Here is a 27,037-nt window from a genome sequence, read left to right as displayed (position 1 = left end):
TATGCAGGAGGTGGACACTTCATGTTACATAAATATATTAACTGTTACAGTAAATTAACTGTTACAAAGTAAGGCTAAGTATGCCATGCCAGATTAGAAGAAACCTCTACAACAGGGATGTCAAACTCATTTTACATTGTGAGCCATTTGTGGGCTGGACTAGTGAAACTCCTTGTTCTGTCAGTGTAAAGTGTAATTACACATTTAATCCCTGAAACATGTTAATATTTTTTAATGCAGTTTCCAGAGTGTTTCTTTTGTTTTTCCTCTTTTTCTTTTTTTCTACTTGATTAAGACTACATCCACACGATCTACGTCCCTACCCTCACCTATGGCCACGAGCTGTGGGTAGTGACCGAAAGAACGAGATCGCGGATACAAGCGGCAGAAATGAGCTTCCTCCGAAGGGTGGCTGGCCTCTCCCTTAGAGATAGGGTGAGAAGTTCGGCCATCCGGGAGGGGCTCAGAGTAGAGCCGCTGCTCCTCCACATCAAAAGGAGCCAGTTGAGGTGGTTCGGGCATCTGACAAGGATGCCTCCTGGGCGCCTCCTGGGTGAGGTGTTCCGGGCATGTCCCACCGGGAGGAGGCCCCGGGGCAGACCCAGGACACGCTGGAGAGATTATATCTCTCGGCTGGCCTGGGAACGCCTTGGTATTCCCCCGGATAAGCTGGAGGAGGTGGCTGGGGAGAGGGAGGTCTGGGCTTCTCTGCTTAGGCTGCTGCCCCCGCGACCCGGCCTTGGATAAAGCGGATGAAGATGGATGGATGGATGGACATCCACACGTACATGGGTATTTTTGAAAACTGAGATTTTCCATTTTCATCCACACGTACAGTTTTGAAAAATATTTCCGTCCACATGTTATCTCCAAAAATGCAGTCAAACGTTGCCAAGAACATGGCAAATCCTAGCCGTGTCGAAATGTTGGCCAATTGGAAGTCTAGAAGCCTGGGTGGGAAAGAGTAAACAGGGTTTTATGCAAACCTTAAGTACTTATGAAAAGTTTTTGTGTTTTTCTGGAAATGGAGTTAATTTTGTGTTACTTTTCAAGTGCCTTCATCATTTCAAATGTTAATGACCAAAAACAGTATTTTGCCTGGTGTATACTCACAACTTAAGAATGAACAAAAAGCATACAGCATGCATAAATTATTATTTTTTTTAAATTAAGTTTATTCAAAACGACAACGGATTTAGGCTGTGAGAGCATCTTGAATTGCTGAATGGAGACGTTCACTCTGACGCCTTTGTCTTTCTAAATGGAGGGACAGTAACAGCGTCTGTATATGTAAGTGTGTAAAACTGCAGATAGTCAGATTAACAGCAACAATATTTTGTCTGTATCCGCCATTATAGAAATGTATCTCATGTAAACAACAACGTGGCGCACAGCGTCACATCAAAAAAGGCGCACACCTTTGATGTTGCGTGACTAAATCTTAGTTTTACTCGTCCACATAAAAGCAAAAACAGAGTTTTTGTCAGGAGTTTTTACGTGTGGACAAAACGTGCAGATGCTTAGAAAAATGTGCGTTTTCAAAAATACCCATGTACATGTGGATGTAGCCTTCAATGCTGCTATACTATAATGTAGTTCTAAATGTGTAAATAGTTGAGGTGTTTGTCATTATGAAGAGTTGTAAAAATAAAATCAGAGGCCTCCCAATTTTCCAGAGTGGGCCAGACTGTTGTCTTTGCCAAGCCAATACTGTTGACAGGCTGCTATGTACAAAGTGTCTAAACAGAACATTTAAAACTGCTTCAGCCATGTTTAAAGTTATGCTTCATGTTGTGTTTAAAGTAATTAGTACAAAAACATAAAGTAGTTTGACTTATCATTACTTCATGTGTCCATGAAACTGACAGAGGTCAGGAAAAATAGAAGTGAAACTATAGATCGAATAACAGGTGGCAGCTATAGCATCAAACAGGTTTGACCAGTAGCTGCTGATAACATCTGCATTAAGGCGCCAGAAGAATTTGTGAGAATTCATGCTTGTAGACTGCTTTTGCTCAGGGTTATTGTTAAGAGTGTGTGGTGCTACTGACTACCTTGAAGCGTGTGCTTAACTGATGAAAGAAGATGGAATCTTCCTATTTAAGCAACCAAGCAACAAAGCTTTTGTTGTCAACTAAAAGGCCAGAATGATCTGCATTGTACTTTAAACAAGAATACTTTTAAAGGTCAGGTTTGTGTTTACCATAGCTGTACTGTTTCCTGTATTTATGGCATACAGTGCTGTGAAAAAATGTTTGCCCCCTTCCTGATTTCCTAATTTTGTTGTTTATATGTTTGTCACACGTTTCAGATCATCAAACAAATGTAAATATCAGACAAAGATGATAGAAATAAAACAAAATGCAGTTTCTAAATGAAGGTATTCATTATTAAGGGAGAAAAAAATCTAAAACTAATGTGATTGGCCTGCTGAATCCAACTGACATGCTGTGGCATGATCTTAAAAAGGCAGTGCATGCTCAAAAACCCTCCCACAAGGCTGAATTACAGCAACTCTGCAAAGATGGCTTATTCGGTTTATGAGAAAATCACTGTTTCACACAGGGCCACTACATAAGTGTGACAAACAGAGAAAAAACATAGGAAATTGGGAAGAGAGGGACACCCTTTTTCACACCACTGTGTATTGTAGGAATTGTTGTCATGTGGTTTGTTATGATTTGTAATTATTTTTCGTGCAAAAAAATTAGTTAACAAGAAATTCTCCTTCAATTTTCAACATCAGTTTGGACAAGAAGCCCGGTTTTAAAGCATTAACGTGAGTGTGTGACCTAAAGAGTAGGAAAAGGACCATTCCTAAGTGTCTGATTTGAGGCAGGTGCAAGAGCAAATCTTCCTACTCTAGATGCTAACAACTGGTCGTTGCAGAACTTTACAATGTAACAAAAGATGTAATGTAAAAAATGTTATCGTCTTGCCCAGGTTTCCTTATCTTTACTACACCAATGCACCAAATATTTTTCTTATGACAAACGAAAAATCACAAGTGCACATCTAAATCTACGGTCAATTGACGGTTAAGAGAACTGTGTTTCATGCAGGTTCTTTGTTGAATGATGTTTGAGAGTGTGTTAAGTGACGATAAGGTTCTACTTTAAATCAGCAAATGTCGACATATGCATTACTTTCAGAATGATAGCTGTTCAAATGTTGTACTTCGTGTTTGGCGTCCATGTTTCACGCCCTCTAAACACTCACATTCCATAGTAATGTGTCAGTGCAAAGTAGACACACTTGCAGTGTGTCTTTACATTTCTAGGCAACATTACAGTTTTCTGGCAGTGACGGTGTAGCCATCCTGCTGCATCTGCACACGACTGTCACCACTGTTCCAGTAAGGTTTTGATGGTCAAATAAGCTTTGATGCAAAGTACGAGAGTGCAAATTTACACAGTGCACATGATACTCGGAAAGTGGCATACACCCATAAAATACACACCGTACGACATTAGTCATGGCCACTGAAAATGATATGAAGCAGCTGCGACTCTTTTCTAATTCTTAAGTTCTCCGTGATGTTGTCTGTAAGTTTTACAGATAACGTTATAATTATCAGGCTTGTTTGTGCTCTTCTGTCATGCTCTGTCTGCATAAGATTGATGACCAGTCTGCGTCACCAGCTTTGTCCCCAGGATACAAATAAGTATTAGTCGGACTTTCCGAAAAGAGCACACACTCTGATGGCAAGGTTATTTTTAGAAAATTTTAACTTTTCTGTGGGATGTGGCTTATGCTTCTACACCTCATTACATCAGCTCAAATTAAATATCATTAGCCTCTACCTCGACACACACATGCTCAAGAATTTTGCACACTACTGTACAATGGAAGCTGTTACAATTACTGCCTATTGGTCATTGCACGGTCAATATTTCTGCTTTGCTACTTTACCAGTCTTGGATTTTCCATTTTGCAATCAAATAAAGCTAATTAAAATAACCAAACAGGCTGTATTTGGTATAGATGTCACAAAATGTCAGTGGCTGGAAGGCTAATCAAAGTGTTATATTGGTGCTATATTTTTAGGTAAGGAAAGGGACACGGGGCTGGATTATGCGAGTAATATGAAACTGAAACTGTCCACCTCCGCTAACTGATGGGCTAACAACATTTTTTTTTTACCATATGATCCAAACTGCAACACTGTCATCATGGAAAAGGAAGCTACCATGAGGTGGGCACAATTTCACGCACGTTTCACATCTCAAAGCTCACCCAGTCTGGGTTATTTCACCTCAGAAATCTCAGAGACCTCCATAGCTCACTCCAGATTTGTGCAGATTGCAGTAGCAAGGCTGGTCACATATGACACCTATTCCTGCACCTATTCCAGTCCTTTGCTTATGTAGCTGAGCTTCTAGGACCTTATTACTACAGCTGACCTCTCCAGTCATCCAGCCAGGTTCCCCTGACTGTCCCTTACTCTGATGTTTAAAGCCAGAAGTGATCATGTATTTCCAGGTCAGCTGATTCTGTTATTTGCTTTAGACAACTACTGGAAACTCATTTTCATAGGTTTCCCTTAATCTCTCATATATCCATCATTTTTGGCCATAGTGAAAATACTTGGGTGTATATGTGTGTGTTAGAATGAATGTCTGACCATGTGGTTCCTTATGTGTCTGTTTATGTGTTTCTATGTTTTCACATGTGCACTTATCCACTTATGTGTGGATTTTATTTAAACTGTGAAGCACTTTAAAAAGTGCTACACAAATAAAGTTATTATCATCATTTCATCACGTAAGATAAAAGTTGATCACTCAAAACCCATCTGAAGGTGGAACGGCACCCTGCAAAGGTCCCCAAAGTAAAACCCAGTAATATGAAACCCTCACCGTAGGGACTCAAAGGCTGTCATTTAAACTGTTTCTTCAGCATGCACGCGCCACATGTCAGCAAAAGATTGATGGCCAGGAGCGCCCTAACCCCTGGCCAGATGAAAAACTGAGATAAACTAGGAATTTATGATTATAACTTTAGGAATGAGATAAGCAGACTCGACCTTTAACATTCTTTTATTTCTGGCCTTTGACCCCACCCGTTTGAGTAAAAGGTCATCTCACCTCGTCCACTGATAAAAGTAGTGCGGAGTGTAAGTCAGATCAACTCACCAATGCAGCAAACCAGCAATAAATGTAATACATTTAATTAAAATTGCCTTTAAAACAAACAATGACAATATATTAATATAAGAAACTACTGAGAACTTTTCATTGGGCCTGTTCAGTAACAATGCAGACCGTAAAAACTACGAAACTTGTGCAATTTCTGCTTAAACTTTATTTTTGGTATCAACGCAAGACAATGAGGACTTTGTTTTGTTTTCTAAACACTGTCCTTCAGTCTTCAAGCTCAGTGAGTTTCTTCAGATCAGATTTCAACTGCTCTTCATCCTCCACCTCCTCTACCTCCACCTCTATCCCATCCATAGTTTTCTGAAGCTGTTCCTTGATTCTGTTTAGCTCCAGCAGGCCATCCTGTAGGTCCTTGCAAACTTCTCGGATCTTGACAGCGAACTCTGTTTTTGCCCCCTTTTTCAGTTCCATGGAGTCCTTTGCCAGGAAAAACACATCAAGAGCCAGGAAGAGGCCTGACATTACTCCGGTAGTGACACTCATCACCTGGGCAGCTTTGGCAGCACCACCAGCAACATTCAGGACTTGAACAGTATTGATCAGACTGTCTGTGTTGACCACCAGAGCTTTGCCAGCTCGACCACCCTCCTTGATTACATGCTTGACGTCCTGGTTTAAGTGATTTTTTGCGATGCTCTCGGCATACTTCTCAAAGTCCCACTGCTGGAGTGTCTCCATCCCTTCCTGTCAGGTATACGTGAGATGAAAATTTTACGTTAGCAGCTGTGGCCATACCAACATTAGCATTTATTTTTAAATGTAGATTAGCTGAGAGACTTTTTTGGCCCTTGAAACTCCAAATATTGAAATTCAGCAAAAGTACACAAAACACAGATGTTGAATAAAGGAAGTAGGAAAAAACCAACATCTCACAAAACACAGTGAAAGTTTTTGGGGGGATTAACGAGGTGGACCCGCTGCAGAAGTAAACAGAAAAGAAAATGTGAATGATTGTACTGAGATACACTTTTAAAAAAAGATTTTCTGATTTCTGAGAGAGAAAAAGATGCAATGTTATGTCACATGATTAATATAGTACTGTAGGTATGTTTTTTTCTAAAGGCCTTCCACAACTCTTCTGTCACATTCTTGTCTCCCTAAAAACACTTCCTCATTGTTTTGTCAGCATTTTTTTTTTTCAGTTTCATTGTGTTTTATTGAACTTCTACTGTGGTTTTTTTTTTCAGCATCAGTATTGTTATGTATGCTTTTGCTGCATTTTTCCATTTGCTGTTTTCTCAAGTTGGAGTATATTTTACCTTTAAGGGCCACCATAAAACTTAGACTCATCTAAAGTTAAAGCTTACTTGACTCTTTATGTATACTTACTATATTTCCTTGCATTATTATTCCAGTCAGTTGGTTAAAAAAACAAAACATCTTAGCAGATACGGCCTCTGACAGTCAGGTACGATGGAAAAATAAAAATAATGCTGCATGACAGCATCTCAGTTGTGTGACTGAACGATTGTTTATGTGTTTCTTGTTTCCTTCTCAAGAATTCACACCGGTAAATGGTTCAATTCAAACTATGCATCAACAGGAACAAGGCAGCTGAACTGTCAATGCTTCTGTAAACACTGTAGTTAATGTGGTTTAACCACAGTGTTGAATGATGCCTCAACAACCTCGAGGCAAACATTCAGTGTAACAGATTTTTCTTTCTATGTTGAGTAAATGGATGCCTTTCAAATGTGGTATGCTGAAGGTATTCAGTGCACTCCTATGCCCCATGACAAATTCGTGAGCTAAGAAATAAATTATATGTTGCCAGCTCTTTACCAACATCTTACAGGTTTTACATAAAGGACTAACAAACCCAGTCAGTGAATTGATCAGGAACCGACAGCTGTTTAATTGTGAACATATCATCCAACGCTTTTCAGCAATGTGAGCAGAGTTTGCAAGTAGGGTGAGTTTAAAAAAATCGATTTCCCAATTCAAAACGATTTTGGATTTGAATATAAATATGTTGTGCCAGAAACGCCAGAATCTCAGGTTAAAGCTCACAAAACAAACAAGCTGCCAAACATCAACGATTAAAGAGCAGTGAAACAGATTTGCAAAACGATGTAAACACCAAGCATGACCTGACGGCACGTACACAGACACTGAAAGCCGACATCTCAGAGATTCTAAAGCTGCAGGTTTTATTACTCTCCAACCAAAAGTCAGTGACTCAACAACGAAAGAGCAAAATTACACTTCACCTTTGAAAAACATTGTCATGAATTTCCTCTTACTTTTGTGTTCTTGCTTCCACCATGATAAAAAAATCACACTTCCTGCACAGCTCTCTTTTTCAGTATGCTGTAAGACCAGTTTCCTATCAAAAATTGTTTGACTGCCTGCTGTTTTGTTTGTTTTTAGAGTATCAGCAGTATCACGTAATGTTCATATGTTGATTCATGGTTTTCTTCAGTTTTTCATTTACTGCTGAATATTTTTATTTCAGTCACTTTGACACAAAGGCGTCTGCTGTGACTAGGGCTGCCACGATTAGTCGACTAGTCACGATTACGTCGACTATCAAAATCGTCGACGACTGATTTAATAGTCGACACGTCGTTTGAAGCTTTGTAAGATCGCAAAAGACGCAGGAATAAGTAGTAGGATTTAAGAGTGTAATAATGGACTGAAACAGAAGATGGCAGCACTGCATGTACAAGGATGCCAGCTGCCGTTAAACCCCGAAGAAGAAGAAGAAACTGTCCAAGAATTCATAGCGCGACCCATCTCGGCCCTGCTCAGTTTCCAACAATGGCGGCAGCTAGTTAGTTTTGATGTTACTCTTATTATTCTTTCTGGGTCACAAAATAAACGTTTAACATATTTTCAGGTGGGAATGTAGCTGTGTAAACTTGAAATATCTGCTTAGTTTATCAAGACATCACATATTTTCAAAAGCGCTCCGACGTTTTCGGAGATGTCTGTTACCCACTAGCTCGATAGCTAGCTGGGGTTGAAGGCTCACTAGAGCCGGTGAGAACACCGGACTCCCGGCAAATCATTTTCAAACCCACCGCCGTCTTTCGCTACTCAGGTTAAACATGATATATAAGTCACTTAGATAACTTAAAAATGATATTGTTTGGCTTTTTTCAGTATTTTATTTGTTCCTGAGTAAATCGGTTTGGCTGAGATGAAAGTTATAGTTTTTACACAGCTGAATAAACGTCAAGCAGACGACTGATTATCAGAAGTGTGAGATGCTCGAGAATATACTCCGGTGTCCTGTTATATTTTAGATAGCAAGGAGCAGATGGCTGCGTTTATTAAACTCCACCGAAACAATCTGCAGATTTCATTTAAATTCAATAAACTATCATCTTGTCTTTATTTTTAGTTAGCACATACCTTAAACACTTAAAGCTGTAAGATAATGATAGCTATATAAGAGCAGATGCATGCTGGTGCAATAAGCTGTATGTTTTACGTTCAATGGATGCATGATCTGACTAGTCGACTAATCACAAAAATAATCGGTGACTAGTCGACTATCAAAATAATCGTTTGTGGCAGCCCTAGCTGTGATGTTTGCACCTCTGATGAAGTCTCACAAGTGTCGGCTTTGTTTTTATACAGAGATAGTTTTCACTGAGTTTTTAATTGCAGAGAAATAGGCAAATAATTTTGAATTAAATATTTTCAATTAAAAAAGTTTAGAGGGTTCTTTGGACAGGACATATCCAAGATAAATGGTCATAATAATATTTCTGACTGTCTGAGTCAAAATTAAAATCGGGGATCAAATCAGGACCTTGTGATCAGATTTGAATCAGTTGTAGAAAAACGTGACGATACCCAGCCCTACTTGTAAGCCAGCCATCTTGTTTGTTCCCTTCTTGGTACGTTCTTACCTGTAAAAATTCCAGGCATTCTTTGATGTCCTTGATCTCCCCCTGGTAATCTTGAATCATCTTCTCCACCTTCTTGCGGTCCGTCTTTGAATGGACGGTGTCAGTGATATTGGCCGAAGCAGATGTCACGCCACCAGCTGTAGCTATACCAATGCCTACAGCTGTGACAATCAGCGATGTTCCAGCTGTGAACGGTGCCAGAATGAGGCCGGTGATGGTGGTGATAGACCCGGCGACACTGGCCAATCCACCGCCCACACTGGCCGTGACCGTTTTTTTGTGAAAATTGTCTGCTGCATCAGCCAAGGCTAAGAGCTCAAGGATGCGCTGCTGCAGTGAGGCGCCGCGTTGGTTAAAAAAACGAACAAAAAGTCGAGCGGCCATGAAGACGCGATCAGCTGCTTGTTCCACCACTCTGAGAAAAGGCACAGGGTAAGGGTTTCACTGGGAAAACAATGAGTGAACTTCAACCAAGAAACATGTTTTTGTATTAAAACTGTAGTTGGACGACTCTTTATGGCTGGTGGGATAAATGGGATAAAGGAATGGAGACTGTCTTTAAGAGAAAGAAAAGAAAGCACAATGACCAGTTATTCGTGTGTTCACAAGAAGGGCGGAGGACAGCCATATATCCCGTGTGTTAGTACAATAATCTGATCCACCCATCAGTGCCTCAGGTCTCTCCATTATGGGCTTAAAGTTAAGGATGTCTCACAAAGACCTGTTAGACATGCAAAACAAGAGACCGTCTTGTTCTGGCTACCAAGAAAAGACAAGATGTGTGGGCAGAAGAATGCTGAGAATGGACAAAGCAGGATACATCAATGTTGTTGTTCCAGTATTCCAGAAACCAGGATTACACATCCTGAATCAGGAACCTGCAGTTGGTTTATCAGTGCTACAGCTTACAGGTGACTGTCTGCAGCCTGAGGACCACACCCTATGTAAGGAGTGAAGTCAACAATCTGCAGAGAATAATTTGATTTCCCTTTCATCCAACCAGCTACAGCAGTGTTTCTTTGTAATTTGCAGCTTTTTCAGGTGTGAGCTGCTGTTTGTTCTTTTTATAACTATTTTGCCTGTTTTGTTAGTCTAGGGAAGTAAACCCTTGTTTTTTTTATGGTTTGTAACTTTCAGGCAGGTTCTTCTGAGTTTGTGTTGGTGAATAGTTCTGCCTGTTGTTTGTTTCTGCTTTAGACTTCCCTGAAGGTTCTGTAGTCCTATGTTTGTGAATCTGCTATATCCTAAATAATGCAATAGTCTTTAATAAAGAAGTTGTTTCTGTGGCTATGTGTGAGTCAGTTGTTGGTGGGAAACACTTCGGTTAAAGTTAGTTGTGTTAATTGTACTACACACTCACCAGCTACTGTTTTAATTCTCCATAACATGGATGCAACAAGGTGCTAGAAACATCCCTCAGGGATTATGGTCCATATTGACATGACAGCATCACACAGTTGCTGTAGATTTGTTGGCTGCTTGATAAGAATCTCCTGTTTCACGACATCCAAAATGGTGCTCTACTGGACTGAGATCTGCTGACTGTGGAGGGCATTTAAGTAGAGTGAACTCATTGTCATGATCAATAAACCAGTTTGGGTTGATTTAGCTTTGTGACATGGTGCGTTATGCTGCTGGAAGCAACCATCAGAAAATAGCACCACTGTGTTCAAAAAAGGATGGACTCTGGTAGGCTGTGGCATTTAATGATGTTAAGTTGGCATTAAGGAGCCAAAGTGTGCCAAGAAAATATCCCCCAAACCACCACAACCAGCCTGAACCACTAACACAAGAATGGATGGATCCATACTTTCATTTTGCAGCCAAAACTCATCCAGACCAAGCAACGATTTTCCAGTCTTCTGCTGTCCAATTTTGGAGCGTCCATATGAACCGTATCCGATCTGTTTCAAGGTTCAAAGAATTAATTGAATTACTGTAGTCTGACCATTCTACCCTGTCATCAAAAAGGGATTCTTGCCCAAAGAAATGCCGCTGACTGGAGATTTTCTCTTTCTTGGATCATTCTCTTTAAACTGTAGATGGTTGTGTGGGAAGATCCCAGCAGATCAGCAGTTTCTGAAACACTCAGATCAACAACCAGGCTATGTTTAAAATCAGTTTCGAAGTCACTGAAATCACATTGGCTTGGCTTGAACGTCAGCTGATTGTCTTGATCATGTCTAAATGCCTCAGTTGCCGCCATATGATTGGCCGACTATTTGCACTAATGTGCAGTTTAAGAGGTGAAGTGGTCAGTGAGTGTAATAAACTGATTTCAGTAAATGTTTTACTTACTCTTCAGTTTCATCATTCTGGTTTGCCTCATTCCACTCATCCCAACCTAAGGCACAGAAAGAAGTTATGAGGTGCAACTTTCAACTACAATAAATAAGGTTAACAATAAATCAGTGATACCTTCGACTGTTCTCCACCAGGACAAAAGGCCTTCGTCATCCTGGAAATAAACAGTCTTTTAACTTACTGCTTTGTGACTGTATGGAGAAAGAAATTTAAAATACATAGAAAATACACCAGAAAAAATAAGATGAACGTACGTCTAGAGGGTCCAGGTCCGTTCCTTCACTGCGCACTGGTACTTCAGCCGATTGCAATGTCTGAACTTCAACTACCTCCTGGAACAAGAGGTCACACATGGCACACTAGACAGAATTTCTAAATGAGCCTAAAATCTCGTCTAAGAAGATTGAATCTGCGTTTGTGTTGCGATTTCAGCAAAGCTTATAAATCAGCTGAGGTTTAACACAGTGACGCTTCCTGTTGTGAAATATTAATGTAAGCTGTAAATAACAGCTTCACGAAACTGCCTACAACTAGGCATTAACAAACAAAAAAATGTTACTGTGTAAGTTTTTTTTCTCTTTAATACATCTGTACACTGCTAACTTAGCTTTACTATAACTGTATTTACATGCTTCAGTTTTTTTACTGTCCCAAAACTTGATGTCAACCTCGACAGACCTGACTAACCACCTAGTTTCACCTTCTTTTTTTTAAATTTAAACTGTCACGTAATCATATCAGGAACAGCAAAAACGTAAATCTATAAACTATATAAACACTATAATTACTTCTTATAAATTTCTGTTAGCGAACAAGAAAAAAAGAGTTTTTGATGTTGTTTGTGTTTCTATAATCTGGAAAAATGAAACCATGTTGTACTCAAGAGGACTCGATAAAGAGACGACAAGATCAAGTGACGCAAAGAACCCATGCATTAGACTAATAATGCATTTTTAGTTCATTTAACTTCATCTTTTTAAGCTTTTTCCCTGTGGTTGTGGCATAGATAATCTAGTTTTGGTGAAAAGAAATAGTCCCAAATTGAAAGGTTACTCCAGAGTTGTTTACCAGGTGTTTAAAGTGAAATACGTCAACCATGGGCACCAAAAACTGGAATGACAACTTCAAAGTCACAAGCTAAACAAACATGGCAAAGCAATTAACATTTCTGTTTTAAACCACCAACTGTTTCTGGTAACTTGTGAAATGCCACGTCACCCTAGTATAATATTCCTGCCTTAACATCTTTATATGTTTAGTGTTTAAACATAGAAGTTTCTAAACTACCCTTTTTCTCACAGCCGCAATTGGACTGTAGAATCCTCGCATTGTTTGTCGTTACTCAATGGGTCAAATGTAGAGCAAGCTTTATCTTCTTATATATACGTGGCTGTCATACGAGATACTGTTCCAATAGATGTAAGCACATTTAATTCACTGATTTCAGTATTAGTCACATTTATATTAGCCAGTTTATGAAACAATTATTCTTAAGAGGAATTCTGACAGTTTGATCACAGTATATTCTCCCTAAGTATTACATTAGAGATTACATGGGTAAATAAAGACCGAATTCTCACTGAAATGTCCGTGTGTAGTTTTATTTACACAATGACATAATAGCACTGTGCAAACCTATTAGCATGCTCACCTCCCAATTGTATTTTGAAAATAAAACCACTGATAAACATTTGATTAAATTGTGTGTCAAGGTTCTCAGTCATCCAGGTCATCGTAGTCTAGGGAGCGTGGGAAGAAAAGCGTCTGGACTTCTGTAATTTTCTTAAAGACATTTCACCTCTCATTGGAGAAGCTTCGCGAGTTCTAAGAGCAAGTGGTGACGAGTCCCAGATTTTAAACCCCCGCCTTAATGCCCACTCACATCCTGGGCCATTTGACCTCTTAGAACTGAAGAAGCTTCTCGGATGAGAGGTGAAACATCTTCAAGACACCTAAGAAGTCCAGATGCTTTTCTTTCCAAGCTCCTAAGGCATTTAATTACATTTATTTTTATCGCTTAATGTAAAGATAGCATGTAAGTTAGAAAGGTGCTATATACATTTACTTCATTACTAACCTGGGGTGAGGCTTGAGTGTCAGAAAATGCATTTGCAGAGTCCTGTGGAGTCAAAAACAAAGAAAATAAGAACTCGATATGTTTGAGAAGAAACTGCCGGTGGTATTTCAGTATTCCTGTGAAATCTGGAAAATAGTTTAAAAGTCTTCAGGAAAGGGGGAAAAAAGTCATTTCAAATGTTTCTTTCTTGGTTCTTTGCAGCCACCCAATGAAAACAGTGACATCAAACCATCAGTATCAACATGAAAAGAAGCAGGCAACATGTAAAACAATGGTGAATATTAAATTAGTTTATTCTGAATTCATAAGGACCCAATACTCTGCATAACATACCCTGGTTCTTCTCCTTTGGGCCTGTGTTGGCTGGGTTTTTACATCACAGCTGGTGTCAGCATCTATATACCAAACAGACTTTGGAAAGGGAGTGAACTGAGTGCTTAGGGCTTAATACTGTGTAAATGTTACACTTATGCACCTGACAAAGATTTTCAGTAGGCACAAAGTTTCTTGTTTGTTTGTCTGGTTTTCTTCACTTTTTCTCAGTGCCTTTGGCTTTATTAGCATAGTTTCTGAACACATTCCCGTACATTGTTCTTATCAAACTCCACCAGTCCGGGAAATATGAGTGCCATTTCCCCTTTTATGGCTGCAGTTAAGACATCGACAAACATCATGACGAAAATGCTGATCGTTTAAGTAGGCACTGGTTCAACCTGGTTACATGCTTTGCATTTTTGCAGACTGACAACATGCTAGTATTTTTCACTGAACAATAGGTTCTGGAAATCACCAGGGGCGAGAAGACGGTAAGATAAAACAACCATTACAACAAATGCAATTAGGTTAACAAATGATGGTGAATAAGAAATAACTATGAGCTTGGAGAGCTGGGTTAATTTTAAAGACAAAGAGATGTGGTTACTGCCTTACATGCCTCTCTATTGTGCTGTCATCCAGGCTTTCAGAGCTGGTGGAGTTGTCACTGTGAATATCTGCTTGGTTTTCCTGATAATTGTTGAGAGAAAAACGCAGGAAATCACAGACAGAACCAAGTACACTTCTGTTATAATAAAATCTGTCAAGTGTGTTATGTTAAAAGCCCTTAACTATAAGAAAAACCAGACATGTGCATCTTTTTATTTCCATCTTAGGCCTTACCAGTGTCTTGACAGAGGTAACCGTCAAATCTCTCTGACATTGATCCTGAATCTAAATCGCAAACAAAGAGTGGCAAATATACTCACATTAAGTAGATACTCCAGCTAGGTCAGTGGGAAACTCTAAAACTGACAGATCTGAATTAATCGTCGACATCATACCTGTGTGTACGACTTAAAGGGATTTACTTTCTGCATCGTCTCTTTGAACCTTCCAGGGTTCTAAAAACAAAAAAGTAGAAAAGAGCAACAGTGTAAAGACATTACTCCTTTAAATCTATGTGTCTATTAAAAGTTGTAAACAATCAATGTAAGCACTATTCATGAAGTGGATTCAAAATTTAAATAGAAAGGAAAAAAATGGTCAGGAAGTATTTGGTCTATGGAGACTCTATTGTTTTTGCTTTGGCAACATCTTGTGGTCGTGGAAAGAACAACACTGGGAGCGTACTATCACTGCTAATAAAAGCTTTTTGGAATATTTTCTCTACTCCAAATTACACAGCTGACTTTCTTAAACTGTTAAAATACTAAATGTAGGGAGAAAAAAAACAAACACGTGTCACGGTATGAAACAGACAGGGATCGACCTGCTTCTCTGGCAAGTTGTTGTTGCCTGTCAGGCTTCCAGCGCTGGATGTGAGGTCATTGTGTTGAGGCTCAACATCCTGAAAATATAAGATGCAAGAAGAGGACTTTCCAGAAGGATAAACGCTGAGCACAGTTTTCTGTTCAACAATTAAATTATCAGTAATTATTATTAAAAATGAAACCTTTGGCTGCGAGGATCTGAATGGGTTGACTTTCTGAATCATTCCTGGACTCTAAATTATAATTTAAAAATAAGTAAATAAATAAGGAGGCCCAGCACTGCAAGAACAAGCCACAAATTAACACAGAGGGTAGCAGATTATGCAGAACTTGGTGCGGTACTTGTTTGTCTTGACGTTCTTTTCCAGTCTCTTGATGATTTGCAGAATCATCTGGAGGATCACTCTTTGACACCTAAAGTCAAAGGAGATGAGAGGAAGTGTTTTTGTTTTTTGCAGAAAAAGGTCTCAAAGTAAGTAACGTAGTGTAACGTAATGTAGATGTTACAGATTCAGTTTGTAGTCTAACCGTTAGATTGGAGTCGGACCAAACAGGAAGTGAAATGTTGCCAGCCCACAAATGTTTGTTCCAACGAACCACATAACCACTTCCTTACAAAGTTTTTTTGAAAACACGTTCAGGTTATTGCACTACCTTTCTCTTAACTTTATATTCTGTTTTTATTTTTTTGCTTTCCGTGTCGCCACATGAATCGACTCTCACAGTTCCAGCTGAATGCAAATAGTGACAATAGCCTTGTCTTTGTTTTCCCATTGCCAGTGGCTTTAGGAGGATCCAGAGATCCATGATAGTATTTGCTTCTACTTGCGTCACCTGCTGTGTCTTTACATTGACTTTGAATGTAAGTTTGTAATCGGTCTGAACACACCAATTGGCACAACTCCCAAACTTTGTATTAAAATTCAACAGGCAGAATTAGAAAATTTCATTCATTCGTCCATAGACTAGATATTGGCGTCTGACAAAGAGACAAAGCTTTTCAATTTTAGTTCATATAAAGATGATTTGACCTCCAAGGCCGCATGCTGAGAACAGACATCAAACGTAGAGTTGCGTACCTGTGCAGAAGACTTGAAGGGGTTGACTTTCTGCATCATTCCTTTCAACATTCCAGAGTTCTGAAACAACACCATAACTATCAGACTTTGGGTTTTTTTCCTTCCACATCCGTGTGCATTTTTGTGTGACATGATGATTAGATGTTAAAGGTAATTTGGTATTTTGTCCCCATTTTGACCTTTTTTGTCTTGTGAAAATCTGTAGGGGCTTTTCAGCAGTGTCATCTCAAATGTTAGGAAATCCAGTTTCAAGAAATGTGTGCGGGTGTTCAGGTCGTCACTAGTGACTTGAAGGAACCTATGATCAAGTGAATTTGTTTTTTTATACCATCAGATTTCTGACATCAAATTCATGCAGATTCTCAACTTTTTCCTACCTGAGTAGAGTCTTCCTTTCCCCGCTCCGGCAACTCTGAATATGGTGCTTTGGAGACCTGTGTGAGAAACACAGCTGAGTGGATGACCTATTATTACTGCCACTATTTTCTTGGTAACATTGAAACAATCCCGTGGTTACCTGTGAGGTAGGCTTGAATGGGTTGACCTTCTGCATGACCCCTTTCAGCATACCAGGGTTCTGAAAGTGAACAAACACTGAGCCACTGTGCACCAAACCATGACTAGAGGAATGCACATTTAATATGCTAACTGAAGGCAACTAATCACCTTGACTCAACCTCGCTGAGAGAAAACAAGAAACAGCATTGAAGTTAAGTCTTCAAAACACAGATTTCTTGTAAGAAATCCCTGCTGAGACCCTGTTACTTAAATGAAATTAGCGACACCACATTAAGAATATTCTCATAATCAGCACAGAACTTTAAAATTTTGTAGTTATTTGTTTACTTTTTTTCTTAGCTTTCTCTTAGCTTCTTATAGCAGCTGTGAGTTTCTAGGAATAAAAAGAAGCTATTTTTTGTGACCTTGAGTTGGAAATTATATTTTGTTTTTCCTTCCTTCCTTCCTTGACTGATGGTGGTGCTGTTTGCTCCATTTTATGTTCTTTTTTTCCCTCTATGTTGGCAGCTGAGGATCACATGGGGGACCAGTGATGACTAACAGGGCGTCTGTTTGTTTTTTAACTCTGTGTCTGGCAAATCTGGCTTTACTCCATCTGCATCCAGCTGAGGCTGCACCGTTTACAAGCAGCAGTTGTAGGACTTAGAGGTCATGTCTTTTTTGTTTTATAAGTCTTCTTTATTTGTTTAAACAAGGGAATAACTCTATGAATAAATTACTGGAACTAGTTACTGTGCAATGTACTGTTTATAAGGTTGCAGAAACCTGCAGTCAGCTGAGACTGAAGAAGTCACTTGGATGAGTGATGAAACGCTTCCCCCACTGAAAACGCTACGTCCAGATGACCAGAATCAACCTTTTAGGGTGCTGGAACTAGAGCTTTCCTCTTTTCATTGAAACTGGTCATTCTTGGGGGGGGGGGGGGGGTCACACTTTTAGAGCAGCCATGCATCCCTTCCATCTCTCCATCTACAAGTTAATTCATTTTATCTACCATAGATTCTTTCATATAAAATGTCTATAATGTTTTTTAAATACAAGGCTTTATTCAAGCGTTATGAATTGCTCAAATAAGCTGCTTCTTTCTGCATCCAGTTTTAAGATAAAACCCTACAGCATCTCACTAATTTTACACTGTTGTGGTATCAAAATGCTTTTGCCTCATTTACTGTCAGTATCTACGTATTTGGAACTACACTGATAAGAAGATAAATTCTTAGCATAGAAAGCAGGTTTCAAGTGAAATAATTTTGGGGAGATGGGCAGCAGGGCGGTGCAGTGATTAGCACTGGTGCCTCACAGCAACAAGGTCCTAAATTTTGACTCCACCATCTGATGAGGGCCTTTCTGTGTGGAGTTTGCGTGGGTTCTCTCCAGGTACTCTGGAGAGAGGTACAGTTTAAAGACATGCAGTTAGTGGGCTCAGGTTAATTGTGAGCGGTTGTCTGACTCTCTGTGTCAGCCCTGTGACAGACTGGAGACCTGTCCAGGGAGTACTCTTGCCCTATAGTAGTGGGGACATGCTCCAGCCCCACTGCAACCTTGATAAGCAAAAGAGGATGGATGGATGGATGGATAACTTTGGAGGAGTGGTAGTTGTTTTCAAAAGTGACTTTGCATAACTGCACAACTGGGAAAATTATTGTCCATTGTGTACTTTTTACACAGAAGATTATCACATATTAGCAGTACTTTACACCTCACCTGAGCTGTGTCTGCTGGTTGTTCCAGTGAATCTGAGGAGGGAGTTGTATGAACCGTGAAGGAGGCCTGCATGGAGAGTTAACGTTCTGTCATTTTCAATGAGGTACCAAACAAAGAAGCTCTGTGTGTCAGGCTGTCCATGCATTTTTACCTGAGCAGTGGATTTGAAGGGATTGACCATCTGCATGACACCCATCACCCCCGTCCTCTGATGTTTATGCAAAACAACACATTTATTATGAAAAAAAGTACAATTCAACTACCAGTCAAAGTCGATCTTAATCACCAACAAGAAATGAATGGGCCTTGGCCTTGTCAAAGTAAAAAAACATCCTAGAAGCTTCATCATCACTTAATAAAAGATTGAAATATATGTTTGCATTTGACCCTGTGTGGATTAATTAAACTCTAATATAAACTCAAACCTGTTCCACCCAATTATTGTTTGTTTTGCTTTTGTTTTTTAAGTCATGTGCAATCATTCCACCCTGGAAAAAGAACAGTTCAAAGAACTCATTATAAGCCCAAACTTCCCGTGACATTCATGCCCACGAGGAGTGTATGTAAGCTTCTGCACACAACTGTAAATGCTTGTGAATCAAGTGTTTGTTCTGCAATAGCCATTTTGAGTTTCTTAAATCTGCCCCTGACAAAGAACACTGAAATTTTAAAACATGAAACTAACACAGAATCTTAAGAGGAACAAAAAAAAAGTCATAGTTGTAACATTTTCAAAAAAAGCTATGATACACTCAGAGTGGAAAGGGCATGGGCTGTAGTAAAACTTTGATGTTTTATGATGTTTTTATTATAATATTGTGACGTCAGCCTGTTACGGGATCATTGTGATGTCGTGTGGTGTTGTATAAAAAAATTTTTAAAAGTGTTTGTACAGCTCTCTCCATGCCCCTTCATATAATATATTACTCAATATGGTTTCTTTAATTTTTTTCCAGCTCACCTTTGACCTTGGGTGTTAACAGTTAAGGGAGAGATCTAACCCTTAGCTAACCAAGGTACTCATGTCCCCCATGGCCTAGTAGATGAGTCAGTTAAGTCTTAAGTTTCAACTGATTTACACATTTGGTGTGACCTTGACCTGATTTTCACCTAAATTAAATGAGCTCAACGCTGGACTGCTCCAAACAAACAGGCAAACCATCATTATCAGACTGAAATGAACAATCACACTGTAGGAACTAGTTGAAACTAAATTCATAAGACAATTAACTCAAATTGAAAAATAAATATTTAAATAAAAACATTGATTTAAATTGAGATTATTTTGGAAAAGTGACAGATGTTTGTAGCAACTGATGCAGAAGTCACTTTGCATACTGTACAATTTGCATAATAGTTGCCTAGTGTGTACTCAGCTTTTCCACAGAACAGTTTTTCAGTAACTATTATCAAACATAATAATTTTCCCTGTGATCATATTCATGTATACCTTTTTTTCTGTCTCAAAAGAAGGTTTGCTTGCACAACTATGTCAGGAAAAGCACCAGCATCTTCATAGTGCATTTTTACCTAATAGGTCAATGTGAAGTGATTAACTTTCTGCATGCCCCCATCACCCCCACCCTCTGGTGTCTATGCAAAGCAACACGTTTATTACAAAAAGGGAAATAAATGCAAAATTCAAATCGAATCGTGCCAACTAAAAACAAACTCTCAGCTTTTAAGTTCAATAGCGGCCTGAGTGGTGTCTTCCTACATGAAAAACTGTGTTTTAATGTCCCAGTGTGAACATTCACCTGTGAGCCAACTCCATCATCCTGCCTGTTCTGGCTGTGTCTGACGGCACTGCCGAGCTCCTGACGATAAAGGAAAGCTTGTTTGAATGGCAGGGAGAAAAAATCAGGACATTATCACACTTCCTGTACTTCTCTAGTGGATATAGGTGGGACTACCTGAGTAGCATCCGCTGAGCCTTTCTCTCGTTTGAATATATTCATTCTGAAACACATTAAGTTTTCATAATTTCGTTGTACATATACAATGACAATAAAGGGCTATTCTACTTTATTGTATTCTGTTAAGGAGCTGTTTTAGTGCGTTAATGCACTTTCACTGTTTTCAAAGCTAAACAACAACATACTTAGCAAATTATAGCGCTATGCCTGCGTTATAAGCCCAATACTAAAAATCTTAGTTAAAACGACATTAATAATAACAGTTGCAGTCGTGCTCTCGACTGTTATTATTGCGTCAACTTGCGCAACTCTGCGCAACTTGGCGGAAACAACTTTTTGCTTGTTGAGTCGCTTTAGACGACATAAACAAGAAAGGCGGCACAGCCCGAAAGTGTCAGGGTTTTAAACACAGCTCCGCGTGAGATGCACAAAGCAAAGCCACATCCAAAGCTCTGTGCACTGTGGGCGTTTTGTCCGGAGGAATGTTTGCCAGCAGCAGAGCCACAAACAGCACGGCGAAAAGAGCACGGATCCTACCTCAGTGGCGAGTCTGGAAAACGAGGCAGCCAACACTCACACGCAAACACACACGAGACAAAGTGGGAAAAGTGAGGTACTGTTGTCAAGCCAGCGTCCAGTTCGAGAAGTACAGACGAGCGAGTCCCCGCTTTTTTATGTGTTTTGTGTGTAAACTGAGTATTATGGTAAGAGACGTCGAGACCTGATTTCAAAATAAAAGCCCCATCTGTCCATAATAACAATAGTTAATTAGTCTCCTTTCCACACTCTAACGTTAGATCCACCCTAGTACTCTAGTAGTACCCTGTCAGTATCAAGACATGTCACTCTTCTTTTGGATTTCAAAGTAAAAGCCCAGATTTTTACCTTTTTGAGCTATCTTTCAATGACTTTAGAATCCCGTTAAAGGGAAAATTCCAGTTTCCATCAACAGTACACACCCTCACACAGATGCCATGTCAAATCAATCTGATTTTGCATTTCAAAGTAAAGGTCCTTTTAAATTGCTTGTATATGAGGTACCCTTTCAAGAACTTCATGATGCTAGTAGGAGCCATTTGAATTTACCTATGTATGAACTACTTTTTGAATGTATTAAGGACACTGTTAAAAGGAATATTTTTGTTTTGGTGACAGGCAACCAGTCAGCAGCCTATAGAGAGCAAATGAGGTGAACAATTTTTTTCATGGGGTTCAGTTTACAGCTCTCTACTGCCTCTTGCACCGCACACTCTGGCCTCCAAACATCACTAATGCCTATGATTCTTTACTCCTTCTCCTGTTCTTATCCCCAAGTAAACTTTGTTGCTTTGAACCTGACAAACACCCTTTGCTTGACTATGACTTCTGTCCTGGTTATGTTGCAGACTGTTGAAGAAACTACACTAGGGTAAGGAAGGACAGGTTATGGTTGGTATTAGCCCCAGGGTTCTGAGCACTCTCCCAGCTGTCTATGATCTTGAGTAACATTTACAAAATGTTTCTGAAGCAGGAGAAGATACTGGTGTTACACACATTTTATGTTGCACATATTTTGCCCAGTTCCCGTATTGATGAATCAACGCCATTACGGTTTAAGAGTGTCCTCCTAGCCTGATAACAGTGGCCACACAGTGAAGATTTCTGAAGTCAACATCACCTTGTTTGATTTCTAAAGTGAATGTAACACAATCATTCTACTTCTACTGGGGGAGACAGTAAATGAAATGCCAGCAAGCACATCCACCATCTCATGGACTACTGGCCACCTGTCAGACAGGCCACAGTATGTGAGACTGGGCAGAGCCCAGTTTGATTTGATGGTGTGTAGTACAGGAGCTCCACAGGAGACAGTGATTGCTCCAACCCTTTTCACCTTCTACGCCTCAGACCTTCAGTACACCTTCAGGAAATTGTCACAATGGGTGTGGTTTCACCTTACTGATCTGGTCACTCCTCGCGTGGCATGTGAGGGGAGAGGGTGAGTAGGGCTCAGATATTTTCTGTTGTCCATGTCATCAGTCCTATTCTGGTGTCTCTTGCTCTCTCTTCATGTCTCTTTATCAGATTCTGATTTTACTGATGCAAACACAAGCAGCTTTCAGAATGGATTTTGTTGGAACAGTCACAGTAAAGAGCTCCAGTTAGCCTCTTGGATTTCTTCTTTGATATCTTAAAGAGAGTTATCGCTACAAGACACATTTCTATCCTGGGACAGGATGTTGACATGTTGGAACAGTAATACTGCCTGGGTGTCCTCAATTACAACTGGATGAACTGGAAGACCAACACAGTAAAAATATACAAAAACAGGATGTTGATCTTCAGCACTATAATATGTTGTTGTAGAATTATATTGTTGTCCATGCCGAAGTGTGGAAACATTGATAAACTTCCTCAGATTTATACTATATACTCATTTATACTGTAATGAAAGTTAATAGTGACCTGTACATGTAAATGAAAGAGAGAGTAGAGGAGAACAAGTTATCAGTACATCATGGGGACTCCATATACATATACTGACCAAAAACGAGCACGTTCCTGACAGTAATACCATGGCCAAGGTAAGGTCATCTTCAGAAAGTATCTGGTTAGACACATTTTTTCTAAGGTCTTTGGTAATTGTATTATTTTTGAATTTAGAAAACAACTGTTACAGGTCAACCTGGCATTACGCTTGTAGTTTAGCTAATTGATTTGTGTTGATTTGCTTTCAATAACATCCAACCAAGCTCACAGAGATTGGAGTAGATTCCTCTTTTGTTTCCTGGATGATAGACGAATTGACAGAAAGGCAACTCTTTATCAGGTCCGGGAAATGCATTACTGGGACATTATTGAGCAGCATGGGGACTCAACCGGGGGCCGTCCTGGCCTCATTCTTTTCCACATTGTATATAGCTGACTTCAAAACAGTTCTGAGTCTTGCCAAATCCAGAAATACTCAGATGACACTGCTATTGCTGCGTGTGTCTGAATCTGAATACAGGGGTCTTGTAAAAGCCTTCGCAAATTGGAGTCACAAAAGTTACCTCATATTGAACACCTCTAAGACAAAGGAAATAAATAGATTTCTGACGATTCAGGCCCCCCTCCAGCCTGTCAAAGTTTGTGCGGTGGACATAGAGGTGGTGACAATATATAAATATATAATTTTACACTTAGATAACAAACTAGACTGGTCCCTGTATATAGACAAACTTTACAAAAAGGTGCAACACTGCCTCTTTATTTCAGAATGCTAAGCTCTCTCTGCAGTAACACACGGAAAGTATTCTACCAGTCTGTGTTGGAAAGTCTGCTGTTCTATGCTGCACTCTGCTGGGGAAGCATACTTGTTTCCGACAAGCTAGTGGCGAAAACTGGCTCTGTAACTGGAACCACGATGGGAATGGTAGTGGAAAGATGGACACTAAAGACCTTATTTGCACTCACAGCATCAGGCTTTTCAATTCTCATACAAATATCAGATTAACTAGGATCAGTACATTTTTTTCTTATTCTTATTATTGTTCCTAAGCAGTTGTCTGGCAAACTGCTCCACAGTGGACCACCTTTGGTTATAAAAACCTTTACTCCACTGTTAGATTATATGTGATATATGTTGACATGAACTGCAATCAGTCCATGGAAAGAGGAATTTTCCTTTTAACAACATTCTGAAGTTACTAAAAGAATAGGTAAATTCTGAGGGCTTTTACTCTGAAATCCAAAATCAGATGGACTTGACATGCCACACTGTAAGGGCATGTATTGATGATATGGACTGCAATTAGTCGATGGAAACAGGAATTTTCCTTTTGATAGTGTCCCCCATTAATTATAAAACATATCTCATATACAGGTTGATTCAAAGAGCTTTTACTTTTAAAATCAGACTGACTTGAGATCGACATTATACCAGTATGAGAATGTCTAGTGATGATATGGACTGCAATTAGTCTGTGGAAACAAGAATTTTACTTTTAACAGCATCCTGAAATTATTGAAAGAGTAGCTCATATACAGGCAAATTCAAATGGCTTTTACTTTGAAATGTAAAATCAGATGATTTGATATTGACATGGAACCAGTGTAAGGGTACTGTTAATATAGACTGCAATTAGTATGCAGAAACTGCAATTTTCTTTTTAACTAAAGTTAGTAAAATAATACCTCAAAAAGATAAATTCAGAGGACTTTGAAATCCCAAAGAAGACAGCTTTGATATTGACGAGGTACTACTACAGTACCAGGGTGTGTCCTGTGGATCTAATGTTAGAGAGTGGATTGATTATTATTATTATGGGCAGATGTGTTTGTTAATGTTGAAGGTTAATCAATTGAAGGTGGCTTTTATTTTGAAATCAGGTCTCGACGTCACTTACCATAATACTCAGTATACACACAAAACACACAACAAAGTGGGCACTCGCTCGTCTGTACTTGTCAAACTGGACGCTAGCTTGACCCCAGTAAATGGGCCTGTGTTTAACCTAACAACACAAACTAGTTTTCAGACGTGTACACCGCAGAGTGGTGCGCTTCCTCTTCAGAATTAAGGGAGGGGCGTCAAGGCAGTCACACCGTGCTCTGATTTCAGCACAGTGGAGAACATTGGAAAACAACAACTACTTGGCGTCAGTGGGTCACTGCTCCACACCCTGAGAGCTGTGAGCGCTGTGAGAAGGCAGAACGTGACACGACATGCTTTCATTAAACCTACCAGTTTTTACCTGCGGCACCGTGTTACTTATAAGGGCCGTGGCTTTGCTTTTACCCATTCCCTGGGGCTTGTTTTGAATGTGTGCCCAGAAATGTGGAGCTGACTAAGCATTAAACATCCACAGGGGCAACACTAAACTGTTTGGCCTGGATATAAACACCCTTTGTGGGCCTTTCTTCATCTGTCATACCTTTTTTTTAATTAACACATAAGTCATCCCGCAGGATTACACAACAATCCTTCAGCCCTTATTTCTCAACATACTGTAGCCTACTCGTGGTTAACTGAGTTTTGCTTGGAGCATCAAACTTGAGCTGACTGACTGAGCAGTTTTCTTCATTTCAGTTGCCAAAGGATTAAAAAGGATTAGATTAATTTTTTTTTAATGGTAGTCTTAGTTTTCTAAGACTTTTTTTTAACATTCTCTGTCCTCTTACTTATTGAGTATTAGCACCACATTAAGAAAAATATTGATAGTTTTGAGAATAAAGTCAAAATTTCGAGATTAAAGTCCTAATTTTAATTGTAGAAAAAGTCCTGTTTTGACTTTTATCTTCAGAATTTTACTTTGAGAGAAAAAAATGTGCAGATTACATTTCTTGTTTGAAGATAAACTGCTAGGCCAGCTACGCACATTTTGTGATAATGGTACATCCTCTTCTGATGTCTAATCATCGATAATGTTTCATTTTGTACAAATGCATTTTTCCAAGTTTATGTTTATGTGATAAAAGGAAAATAATTTCCTTTGTTGTCACTAAAACTGATTCTGAAGTACAATTTCACTAACTCAGAGGTCATAGCAACTGTGGCAGTAGCAAAAACTGTAATCTCCACATTTTGACTTTTTTTTCCTCAAAATGATCAATAATTTGTTTTTCTTTATGTGGCTCTAATTCTCCTTTCTACTATCCTTCCCACTATATTCAAATAGATGTGGGGGATGTATCCGATATCTGCAGTATCACTACCAACACTGATGTTGGTACAGAATCAATGGTAGTGCGATTGTCTAATAACCGGTCACGGCAGATGGCTGCTCCTCCTTGAGCCTTGTTTTGCTGCAGGTTTCTTCCTGTTAAAAGTTTTTTTTCTCCTTCCCACTGTCACCAAAAGTGCTTGCTCACAGTGGGACCGTCCTGGCTTTTTCTGTGTTTTCTTACAATATAAAGAACCTTTAGGCGACAGCATTGTGATTTGGAGCTATATGAATTGAACAGAATAGCATGGAATTGTATTGAAAGTAATTTGCTTCTATCAATTTTTCTTTTTAATTAAAAAAACACACACCTCAAACATGCCCTATGAAAACTGTCTGAACCTTTTTGTGTGGACGTCTCCTTTTTTTCTAGCCTTTAGAACATTTAAACAAGAAAAGTCGACCCAAAGTGCATTAGAGATTTGTTTTCTTTTTCAATTATTAAGCAGTGTCACTGTGGTACTTTTAAATGCTCTTTCATCAGCCTCTGACTCTTTGGATTCCTCAAAATACCTTACCTACCCCATGGCACACTGGTTGAGTGTGTCTAATGCCACTTGATGTCAGTGTTGCGAAGCTTTCAGCTGAAATTGTCAATACAAATGATTGCTTTTAGTTTCCAGTATATGAACTCACCTTTGTGTCACATCAGTTGGACAGGGACTTTCTGATATTTTACTCTCTGTGGTGGTTGTTGTTGTTGTTGTTTTTTTAAGAAATTAAGAAATATTAAGAATCATGATTTTTCACACCTTAAAGTTGTCTTATTGTTAGCTGCTAATGGCTAAAACATTCTTAACCTATAAGGTGTGCTCTTCTCACCTTTCTTTTAAATGATATTTCTTAACAGCAGAATCTTTTAAAGCTTTTTTGATTTTTCATTTTTGGACAAAGACATGACTCAGTGTGTGCATTAGCAGTCACCTAGACAAGATGGAATAAACTAGCTGTCCTGTGAAGGAGTCTTAGGCTACGTCCACACGTACC

General features: G+C 39.3%; 1 protein-coding gene across 5 annotated transcripts; it reads right to left on the bottom strand.

The window, feature by feature from the left end:
- Positions 1 to 5,021: 5,021 nt before the first annotated feature.
- apold1b (apolipoprotein L domain containing 1b) lies at positions 5,022 to 21,274 on the bottom strand. Of its 5 annotated transcripts, none has more exons than XM_019354062.2 (21): positions 21,252 to 21,274; positions 20,364 to 20,409; positions 20,208 to 20,267; positions 18,602 to 18,658; positions 18,451 to 18,516; positions 16,745 to 16,804; positions 16,605 to 16,661; positions 16,228 to 16,287; positions 15,491 to 15,562; positions 15,331 to 15,381; positions 15,148 to 15,252; positions 14,720 to 14,779; positions 14,559 to 14,609; positions 14,331 to 14,405; positions 13,734 to 13,811; positions 13,401 to 13,442; positions 11,578 to 11,655; positions 11,438 to 11,477; positions 11,318 to 11,363; positions 9,020 to 9,434; positions 5,022 to 5,843 (listed from the first exon to the last, which is right to left on the bottom strand). In XM_019354062.2, the coding sequence occupies exons 2-21, from the start codon at positions 20,406 to 20,408 to the stop codon at positions 5,364 to 5,366; spliced, it is 1,998 nt and encodes a 665-aa protein (XP_019209607.1). In that variant the 5' UTR covers position 20,409; positions 21,252 to 21,274; the 3' UTR covers positions 5,022 to 5,363. The 5 variants fall into 5 exon arrangements, with proteins under 5 accessions (XP_019209607.1, XP_019209605.1, XP_013132724.2 ...); XM_019354060.2 differs by lacking the exon at positions 21,252 to 21,274 and adding an exon at positions 20,904 to 21,189; XM_013277270.3 differs by lacking the exon at positions 21,252 to 21,274 and adding an exon at positions 20,904 to 21,188 and having other exon boundaries at positions 15,148 to 15,225.
- Between the last annotated feature and the right edge of the window lie 5,763 nt (positions 21,275 to 27,037).

Source organism: Oreochromis niloticus, linkage group LG3 (genome assembly GCF_001858045.2).
Source record: "Oreochromis niloticus isolate F11D_XX linkage group LG3, O_niloticus_UMD_NMBU, whole genome shotgun sequence".
Lineage (NCBI taxonomy): Eukaryota > Metazoa > Chordata > Actinopteri > Cichliformes > Cichlidae > Oreochromis > Oreochromis niloticus.
The sequence above is the reverse complement of the archived record's forward strand: the minus strand, read 5'-3'. Positions and strand labels throughout refer to the sequence as shown.